This window comes from Malaya genurostris, chromosome 1, assembly GCF_030247185.1.
Source record: "Malaya genurostris strain Urasoe2022 chromosome 1, Malgen_1.1, whole genome shotgun sequence".
In the NCBI taxonomy this organism is placed as follows: Eukaryota; Metazoa; Arthropoda; class Insecta; order Diptera; family Culicidae; genus Malaya; species Malaya genurostris.
The window spans coordinates 141,753,744-141,764,891 of NC_080570.1; the positions used below are offsets into that span (position 1 = coordinate 141,753,744).

Genomic DNA, 11,148 nt, shown 5'->3' on the forward strand with positions numbered 1-11,148 from the left:
CGCCATTAGCCGGGTGACGAAAGTTGTCTTCTGACGTCTGAACACTTTCAACGAGTGTTCTTACCTAGTTTGGATAACGAATTATGATTTTTATTGAAGAAACAGACTGAATCAACCAAGATGTTAAATGATACCGTTAACCGTCTATAACTTGAAAGATGAACGAAGGATCTCAAAACCAATCATCAGCGTTTTGGATCTTTAGGGAGGTCCTCCATTTGAGACTAGTTCAATCAAAATCGACCTACCTTTTATTTAGGTATCGATACCGATACCGATAGCAAGTATCGATATTTTTCCTGTACTATCGATACCGATACCTGAAAAGACAAAACGGTATCGCGATACCAAGTATCGATACTTTACCTCTCGATACCCATCCCTAATTGCTAAAAAAAAGCTGTAAACTTCAGTGCAACAGACAGCGAAGGGGTTGAAACAAGGGGCAAATCACTCTAAACTCTAGACAATCTCATACTAATAAACTCATGTCATTCCAAAACAATTCTCTCTAATCTCATTTAATCCCAATTGAAGAATCCAACCAACTCTTTTGCGATCGCTGCGCTGCTCGAGTGGCGAGCTTTGTACTAAGCGATGGTGATAATTTTCAGATTTTGCTTGAAGATTTGAACAAAATGCAGGGTTCTCATTTTTTTGTCTTATGAATCGAATACTAACATACAAAAACGTGTGAAAATTTGGTAAAAAAATCGATCATTAATGATTCAGTAACTTTCCGTGGTATGTTTGATTGATATTTATGGAGAAATCGTAACATGAAATACCAAATTCGAAGAAGTGAGGTTGGGTACTGTTTTTATTTCTGGGATATTCTTTGTTTTTTGGGTTGGATTTTGAGATTAATTGATAAATTATGATCAAAAGTTTTATGACGTCTTTTTACTCTTGTTTTATCATCTGAACCAAATCTGTATGTGAACTGAAAATTTCAAATTTCATCCGAGTTTGTCAAGAGTATAGGACAATTTGAAATCATATATTTGATGACAACACGTGAATAATCGTTTTTCTTACCCATATTTGTAAGGTTTTGCCATCTGCATTCTTTTAAACTCAAGTAAATTGAAAAATTCGTCAAAAAATTTTCTAAATACATGGGATATGTCAAAACAATCACCATAACGCTATCTCGTGGTGACCACGCTGATTGGATTGTTCAATTAGTCTAGATAAGTTTGGTTAATTTAAAACTAATCCAACCTAGTTTTGCCTAATCTTGTTTGAAGTGTATCTGTCGTTCGAGCTCCCACACGCTTAAAAATAGTTACTCAAAAATGAGTAAGATCTCACTCATCTTCAGAAAAAGTGGAACAACTCTAATTTAGAGTAACTCCGAAGTTACTCAAATTTGAGTTCTTCCACTGGAAACGATATTTGGGTAAAATCTACTCATTTACTGAGTAATACTATATTTGTACATGTACCACAAATAAAGTAACTATCACTCAAATTTTGAGTGAGATTATATTTCACATATACCAAATTTGCAAAAATTAAAAATTTCAATTTGTAATAAAATATTAAATAATTGAACTCAATACTATATCGAGTGGTGGTCGCTTGGAGTAGGAGTCAAACTCTGAGTAACTTTTTTTAAGCGTGCACGCAGAGATGCCATTTATACAGATTTATCTGTATTATACAGATTTTTACATGCGCATACAGATTTAATACAGAGTACAGATTTTATACAGATTTCTCAAATTAAATACAGATTTATACAGATACCACAAAAAGTAAGAAAGAAATAATGAAACTTTTCCGTCTGAGCGTGTTTGATTGCCCATATTAAAATGAAAATTTTTTCGTGCAGCTGTTTAATGATGAACATTTATATCATAATTTGTAACCAATTTTAACTGATGTTCAAGGAAGTCATGGCGTCATGAACCATTATTGTCAGATTGAAGAGTTGTATGACCTGACTTGACGTTGCGTATTGGGCGTTTGAATTCCATGTTTCAATTCCAAGTCATCATTTTCAAAGGATATGGATTTACAATTCAATTGTGGTTGATAACAACCACAATTAAATTTCGTCGTTGAATGTTCTTGGCAGTGCGGCAAGGACTTACGATATAAAGGAATGCTCCTTGCATCTGCCATTCTATAACAATAATCTAATGGAATAACATCTTTAAACATCATTTTATTTCTGAAATTTCCTTTCATTAGTGAATACAGATAAATACAGATTTTTTATACAAAGCAATACTGATTTTCTATGAAAATATCTGGCATCTCTGCTCCCACGTTTACAGCTTCTTATGTCAAAATAATGCTTTTCCAGATCTCGGCTAAACTTCTCTAATCCCATTCTAATCCAGCGAGATCCCTGCTAAACTTTTTTACTCCCGGTAAAACTTGTTTGAGTTCAGACAAAGTTTAGAGTGATTTGCCCCTTGAGTTGAAACAACCGGCCTGCTGTTCTATTTTGTAGGTCTTTGAGCGCTTGTTGAACGACATATTGCACGAAATTTTCGTTCAATTTGCTGGAACGGTTTGTTGGTATTCTTTCTCTTGCAAAAATAGTGTGAATATTAAGTGTTACCTTTACATAGAAAGAAAATTTGTTGTTATTCTACGTGAAGTAGACGTATTGTGCAGGTATGTAGTGTTAGTTTAAACATATAGGTGGAAAAAACTTCAGAAATTCTGCAGTAAAACTAGTTCAACGGGGCTCAAACTCCTCATGTTAAAAATGGCTCAACAATGGACCTCTGTCTGCCGGGTTTGTTGAACGAAAAAATGGCATTCGGTTCAACGGTCTGTTTCAAAATCGGCAAACGGAGGTCCCGTGTTGGCATCCCATTGAACGATTGATTGGACTTTCATTGGACCAATGATCCAACGTATTGGACCAATGAAGGACTACCGTTGAACGTTTTTTTCTAAGAGGGAACTGTCCAACTCCTGGCAGAGATGCCAGGGAAAATTTTCACGTCGGCATACTAGAAATCCGCCAATGCAAGTGTTAAATATTATAAGAGGCCCAACGAAATTTTAAAAGTTTGTAAATTGGACGATTGTATATAAAAGTTTCAAAAACCTGTAAAAAGTTGCTGTCTTCTGTCGCATTCTATGCCCCGCGGAAAACCATTAAGTACGATTCAGGCGGTCCGTGTCCTTTCCGCACCGAAACGTCAGCCTCCGTCATAATTAGTTCAATACTTTCTTTACCGAACCGTTCACACGTTCCGGCCGTCAAGACGTCTCGTGACGGTGACGTTATGTGTGGATGTCTCCATAAAAATGCATTCAACTAATTTTGACGGTCAATCGTGCTTTATGCACTATTCAGACGGTCCGTCTTCTTCCGTCACCGTCACCTTCCAAATTAATTACATGCATTCTTAAGTACGATTCAGACGGTCCGGGTTCTTCCGTCACCGTCACCGGAACGTCAACGTACGTCACCGTCATTCTGATTCACACGATCCGGTTTCCCTCCGTGTCCGTCATGTCATTTTCTTACACGTAGAATTTGAAAAACTTAGATTCGCACAATTTTATTCCACTAATACAAAATCTGGGAGCTTTTGAAGCCAATCGATCTGTTGCTTTCCTACCTTTTAATCGAATAAATAACTTTCAAAATTAACTAGAAAGAGGAAAAAACAAAACAATCAGCTCCACTCAACAACGTAACGTTCTTTGCAAATCTACTGATAAGTTTAATTACTTATATGTGGTATATTTCGTTTAAGAGTGGGATCTTGACACCGAATACATACATACACTCAAAATAATAATCATATTATAGTTACGTGAAAAGTTATGTGAATATTTTCCACCCAACTTTTCACGTAGGTTTTAATGGACTGGCATTTAAAAGCTGTTTAATTCATAATCCAGTAAAAGTTACGTGTTTCATAGGTAAAATGTGATGTACTGTTCATATCACATTTATCTACCAGTTCATATCAAATTTAGATCCCAGAAAATTACTATTTTATATATTGGTTGAAGTCAAAAGGGAAATTTCTGATTTTGATATAAATCTATGAAATGAAAAATGCCATGAAATATAAAGCATTTATTCCAGAATATTGTCATATAATTCCAATGGCTTAAAAAGCAACTAATAACGTCGTGGTATTAAAATCGACAAGCCTCCAGAAATCGTTTTTGTTGTCACTGCCATCTAACCGAAGCCGAAGTCGAGATCCAAGAACTCCCACAACACTACCGATGCAGGTTGAAGTCGCATTACATGGTTCCAGTGTCTCTAGCTTCATACCGACGGCCTGTTTGAAGCATTCGGCTGGAGCGGGTAAACTTCCGGACTTACGCAGGCACTCGGTCCAGTTGAACACATGGAAACTTTCATACTAGAATGATCCGGCCGATGGAGTAAAAAATTGTAATTAAATAACTTTTCTCACAAATATTTACACTACTTACACTTCGAGGGCCACTGCTCGCCATTTTCAAAATCGAGTTTTTCACACTGAAAATTCACGTAGATTGTTTGACGTTTGGTCAATTCACGTAAACATTATGTGATGACTCTAGTCATTTTAGGGGATGTTCGTATAACATTCATTTTCGTCACGTAAAATATTCAATTTGACATTTGAAACCATTCTACGTGATTTTTCATGTGAATCGAACGTGAATTTTTATTTGAGTGTAGCAAATGTCAGCTCAATACCGCAATCCACGACGTAAAATACACTGGTGGCGTGATAAGACAGTTTTGGTTGTGTTGGTAATTTTCTCACGATATTAAGTATGGCGCGCCGGGATTCAAGCATGTAAACATAAACAAACGTCCAGTTCAGATCGGGATTTCACTTCTAAGTTACTCCAGTTGTCGCGCAGCCTGGCGAATCTTTGGCACTAATTGAAAATCTGGACATATTTTCTTCAAGGGCTTGCAAGGTAACGTCGAAATATAGAAAATTTAACACACATCCGATTCTGTTCATTTCGTTGGAGGAAGGATTTGGCGAATCGCACTGTGGTATCTATTACAGTTATTATGGATAATGGAGTGATTGTGCTGTGAGTGGCATTTCAAATGCAGGTGATGAAAACGATTGAAACATCCCGGAACAAAACACCGCATTTCACTGTCAATATTTTCGCAAACAGAACCAACTCTAAATATTTTCATAAAAGCAACTCCCGGAACGTCATTTGTTTATGTTTTTTCTTGTTCACTTCTCTCTGTTATTCCAAAATAAAATGACAACCGCACTAACACATAGAAAAACGTGATCATCAGGGTATTTTACATCGTGACCGTAATTATATGAATCGTGCATGTGTGCGATAATCACAGACCGTCAAATATTCTTTCGGGGAAATGTTGACAGAGCTTGCCGTTGACGTTCCGGATCTCTGCTGGATCGTGTGAATGCGCAAAAGGAAAACTCATTTGACTAATTTTGACGGAGGCTGACGTTCCGGTGACGGTGACGGAAGAAGCCGGATCGTCTGAATCGTACATTATGGAGACATTCACACATAACGTCACCGTCACGGAACGTCTGGACGGACGGAACGTGTGAACGTTCCGGTAAAGAAAGCATCAGATTAATTTTGACGGAAGCTGACGTTCCGGTTACGGTGACGGAAGCAGGCGGACCTTTTGAATCGTACATTATTCTGATTCCCCGAACGCACTTACAGAATGTCCTTGACCTAATTTTTCGCCGACCTTGAATGCCTAAACTTCTTATAGATGAATTGGAAGTTAGTCCCAGAGCTAATAAAAGTCATTTTCACTCAAAATTGACGAAAATGACGAGAAATTACTGTCACTCTCAGCTTCGCTTGCAATCTATGAGAACGAAATCCATGTCCAGTCAATGACATAAGCGGGAGAGTAGTTTTAAGATTGTGTTTTTTTCTTTTATTTGCCTTTCAGCCATTTGCTGTTTTCAGTGAAAATCCCATAGCATGCAGTGTCGATATTCAACCGAAGATGTGAGAATTGAAAATGACAGAAAACGGTTTCACAGTAACTTTTACCTGTAGGTGCTCGAATTTGTAGTAGTTTTGGTTTCCAAAATGGTTCTGGGATGTAATTACTTCGATTTGTCATATTTTAGTCACTATACGCTTGGCTAGTCACAGATTTTCAATACATCGACGAAAGAATGAGAATTGATATTCTGCTGATGCTCCCTGAAGACGTTAGTTTGGTTTCGTCTTGTCATAGAGGAAAGAGTGACGTTGGCAACTATACTCTCTCATTTTTTCGATCAGAAACGAAAATGCTTCGTCTCTCTTCGTTTGTTCTGGTGTCGGTCATTTACGAATGAGACAGTAAAATATTGGAAATGGGGCTGTTGGATTGGATTCTTTCATTGAGAATGCGTGACATTTTTAAGCTCTGGTTAGTCCTACTTTGCTCTATCATTAACGAACCATAATTTGCATAAAGAGGCTTACCGAGAAAGACATAATTATATAACTAATATTTGCATTTCGTTTTCGGCTCCTTTCGGAGCTCTAAATATTCATCAGACAAATTTATGTACGATGTCCTCTTTTTTTCTTTCTTCATACAGAAACGAATATAAATCCAAATCGGCCAAGGAGCAGCAGCAGCATGTTACAGGAGTTGGTGGCGGCGGCGGTGGTGGTGGTGGTGTGGGCGACGGGTTGCACCGTTCCCGGAGTAATCTGTTAAACAACGAACAACGCACGGACATGTACATCGAGGACGTGGACGATCAGGACGATCCCGAGTATCAGTCGTTGCGGCGCGTCCATCATCATCAGCAGCAGCAGCACCACCACCACCATCAGACACAGATCGATGACGATTCGATGCGACGGCACGAGATGGACCGGGGGAGTGATTTGAACTACGAACGGCGGGGTAGCTTCAAGCGACAGGGGGGACTGGGTGGTAATGTTGGTGGGCTGGACGACGGGATCGAACCGCGGGATCAGTATTATATTAAGGATGGGAATGCGGAGATTCTCCGGTTGATTACCAGGGGCAGAAACGAGGAGGAGAACATCTATGTGAATGTTCCCCAGCGAGGTGGCGGTGGAGTTGGTGGACAGGGTCCGAATCAACCGCAGTACATCATGGTGGACAATGGGGGGAAGGAGATTCTGATGAGACGATACATTGAAGAGCAAGCGAACGGAAAACAGATAATTCGGGAGCACTATCAGTTACTGCCCGGGGCCACTTTCATACAGACCATCCCGAATGAGGTTCCCACGGGGTACCGAGGGGAACATGTAACGGAGGTCAAAGTTGGTCTTGACCAGAAAACGGAGAGGGGTTCCGCCCGGGATGTCGATGATGACGAAATTCAGATAACGCATGCCGTTTCGAACCACTCGCTGATACAGCAGGAGTTGGAGAATTCGCTCAAGCAGCAGAACGCTTTGTTGCGACAGATTCTGCTGGAGAAGGAGAAACTGGAGGAGAAGTACAACCAGCAGGATCAGGCACTGGAAACCCAAAGTTTGCCATGCCAATCGATGGCGGTGGTTGCTGCGACACAAACCGACTGCGAAACGGCGACACAAACCGAACCGATCCGGATCGAGAGAAGAAGAACCAAAAGCGAAAACGACGATTCGCTGTCGGAGGACGAATACGAGTACATCAAGTACAGTCCACCGGACAGTCCGGATGGTGTTTATTTGATCAAGCGGAAGCGTACCCGAAAGAAGACCAAATATAAAACGGACGGAGAGTCGAGCGAAGGTCGAACGGGGCGGAGATTTATAACCGTGGAATCGGTGAAGCGAAAAATACGGACCCCAATTCAGGAGGAGGAGGAACCCAAAAGATCACCTCCGAAGCATGCAGAAACGAGAGCCAGCATACTGAGACGGAAGCGAAACGAGGAGAGACTGAAGAAGGATGTGCTTATGGAAATTTCCGACTCGTTGGAAGACAAAGACACCAAAAAGAAGGAGAAACGTAAGAAAGTCTACAAGAAGAACGTGAAATACTACGAGGATTCCGATGGATCCGACAAGGAGGTAATGGCACAGAAGTACTTTTCAGCGGATAGTTTGGATGAGATGAATTCCGACGTCGAGGACTACAGTTATTCGGTGACGAAGAGCTCCAAATCGGTCACGGTTTCGCCAAGGGCTGGGGTACAGCAGAGAATATCCAGGCGGGACAACAAGACAACGGAAACGACGACCACACGAATACGGTTGGCTACTTCGGAGTCACCCTCCCGGCCCTACAAGGGCCCCGCACCGAAGCCACCTCGATTAACGAAATCTCTGTCGAAGGAAGGCTTGGAAACACAGGACGGACGAGACATCCCTGCCAAGTACATGGATTGGTACTACAATCTCGGGAAAGACGATTCGTTGGAAAAGAAAGGTAGAAAGTTTGCCAAAAAGAAACAGACCTCATCGTCTTCCAAAGAGGATGATCCGAAGTTCAAACCGGAACCGATGCCACGAACGTCTCCTCCGAAGGATGCACGTTTGCTGAAGGAAGACATTCAGCTGGCCAAGCGTGTTCAATCGCAATCCTCCAGCGAACAGACCAGCCATCCCCTTTTGCAGCACTCCGAACATCGGTTCGAAGCCGAATATGATCCCCATTCGCAGGTACATCCGCCGCCTGACAAACTACCGCACTACCTGTACCCGGAGACACCACCGATCGTAAACCGGGACAATAAGGTTCAGATCAAGATTGTCGATTCTTCCTCCGCGAGTAAACCATCTCCGATCAAGGAGCATGAAGTCAAAGAGTCCCGCTCCCGACCGGTCGATCCGGCGATGCCCGGAAACACAACCACAAAAACCCTGAACGCTTCCACACTGGAGGACGATCACGATTCCGGCATTGCGATGAACTCGTTGCTGCACAACAAAAGCAAACGGCACCCGATCACGGACAAGAAAAGCATATTCACCATCGCGTACGACGACGTACGCATCCGGCAGATCCGGTCGGAGAGTGACACGCCGCCCTTTTCCTAACAGCGGCCGCAGCAGTCTACTGACGGCAAACGGCAACAGCAGCACAGCCGGCGGCTACGGAAGCAGTACAACGCTCCGGCCGAACAGCAGCACCAGCACCAGCGGCGAACTGGAAGCGGGAAGCTGGTGCTGCCGTACCGAAATAGCGACTGATGCGAGCGATCCGGAGCCTCCGTAGGCTGAGTTTCGAATTACGTTCGATAGTTTGAAGAACGATCGAAAGTGCTTCCCCTACGTTTTGTGATCAGTTCAGAAGCGTGTGAACATTTAGACAAAATTTTACAGTACAAACTAACCGTGGACACATTTGGCCTAACAGAAGCATTTTCCTCGTTGGTGACAAATATCAAAACCGGTGCCGCTTGGACAACCCCCTCCCCCCTTATTGTTCTCCCCTTTACGATGTAAGTTTATCCTCATGTTCTAAAGTTGGAGTAAACGCGAAACTGCCATAAGAGATAAGTTCACACTTAAGTAAATAGCGCCATTTTTCTTTTCCTATATGAATAAGTATATACATGATATTTAAAAAAACACATAAAAGAAGAAGAACGGATCAATGGTTAAAGAATCAAGCGAGCAAAATTGAAGTAGTTTAAGCCACTTTAATGATCCGGCGCCGTCTTCTTGTCGAACGGTGCAGCCCCATCGAGCGCCCCAATGTTAAACATTCTACAACAACCAAGTGTCATTCCGATCGTGCTAAGTTTCCTATCCCTTTAAGAACTTGTACAGAGTAGCTGTTTCGTTCCGCGTTTAAGTTTTGTGTATATTAGTAGGACCATAGTCGTGATTTTAGTACAAGGATTTTTGCCCTCCGCGGACTACCTTCTAGAAAGCGGATAACCCGTTGTTTTTCGCGCCCTAGTTATCAAATAACTAGTCTGTTTTAGGTTTATGTTGAGTTACGCCCACACGTAGTGATATTTTTCTTCCAAAAAAAAAAAAAAACAAAACAAACAAACAATAAAGAACAAGACGAAATGGATGGTGTTTCGTCATACTCATTGCCTATAGTTGCTTTCGATAGAAGCGATCTTCCACGAACACGGCTGAAAATATCGAAGCAACCTGCGGTTGCCTAGCAGCCCTAGTTGGGGACTCATTCCAATGTTGTGTTAAAATAACTCATTTCGGACACTCTTCTCTATCCTGTGTTATAAGTTTAAAATAGCGGTTAAGGTGTAGTTTAGTTGAATCGGTTGCGATCGAGGTTGCAGCAAGTTGTAAAGTTGACTGTAAGTACTATGAATGTAAACAGGAGAGAAAAGGCGTAAGTAAATTTGTAGCCAGAACCAGACTCTATTCCTAGCCCTGTGTATAAGCAATCTGTAGTTATTAATCCATCGATCGAACCGAGTGGAGTTCGGTGGGTTATAGAAGTTTAAAGAAGATATTTTGAATAATTCTGGGAATGTTTTTATTTCTCCGAAATTGTCCTACCTAGTTTGCTTTTTTCTCGCTCCGCCAGACACTCTAACTAACCAGATCTTTTGCCAGATTTTACAAATTTTACCAGATTTTTCAAATCAGTTTTGTCAGATCTCACTAGATCTTTACGGTTTTGTGGCCTCTGTACGATAGGTGGTGAGACCTTTTTTTTTGCTCCTGAAAATGAAGCTTCCGCCGTTTTCCGACAGGTGGCTGTACCGGCTGAGGCTGGTCAAAATACATAGATGTTAGTGCCTTTAAAGTGAGTGTCTACAGTGCCTAACGAATTGTCATCGCCGTTTCAGTGAGAGTTGTTCTTGTTTTCGTATTATTCACGCTCGAAAATGTCTGTTTATGTGCCCAATTCTCGCCATTTGCGGGAAGTTTAACTTTTCTGTTACAATCCGAAAAAAATGCAACTGAAGCGCATCGAATGCTCTCAGAAACTTACGGTGATGCTGCTCTGAATAAAAGAACGTGTCGGGAGTAGTTTCAACGATTTAAAAATGGTGATTTCGATGTCGAAGACAAACCTTCAAAAAACCTTCAAAGATGAACAACTAGAAGCATTGCTTGATGAAGATTCGTGCCAAACCCAAGAAAAGCTTGCCGAATCGTTGGGAGTGAGTCAGCAAGCCATTTCAAAACGTCTCAAGGCCCTGGGCATGGTTCAGAAAGAAGGAAACTGGGTGTCGTACGAGTTGAAACCGAGGGACATCGAGCGCCTTCTATTTTTATGTGAGCAACTGCTTCAAAGAC

General features: G+C 41.5%; 1 protein-coding gene across 5 annotated transcripts in view; it reads left to right on the forward strand.

Moving 5' to 3' along the window:
• Positions 1-10,365, forward strand: part of LOC131425966 (cadherin-86C) — a 517,779-nt gene extending 507,414 nt beyond the window's left edge. For all 5 annotated transcript variants that reach the window (XM_058588302.1, XM_058588301.1, XM_058588305.1 and 2 more), the window contains one exon: positions 6,546-10,365. In XM_058588302.1, coding sequence (XP_058444285.1) covers positions 6,546-8,958 — 2,413 coding nt within the window. In that variant the 3' untranslated portion in view covers positions 8,959-10,365. The remainder of the gene's footprint in view (positions 1-6,545) is intronic.
• Positions 10,366-11,148: the final 783 nt, after the last annotated feature.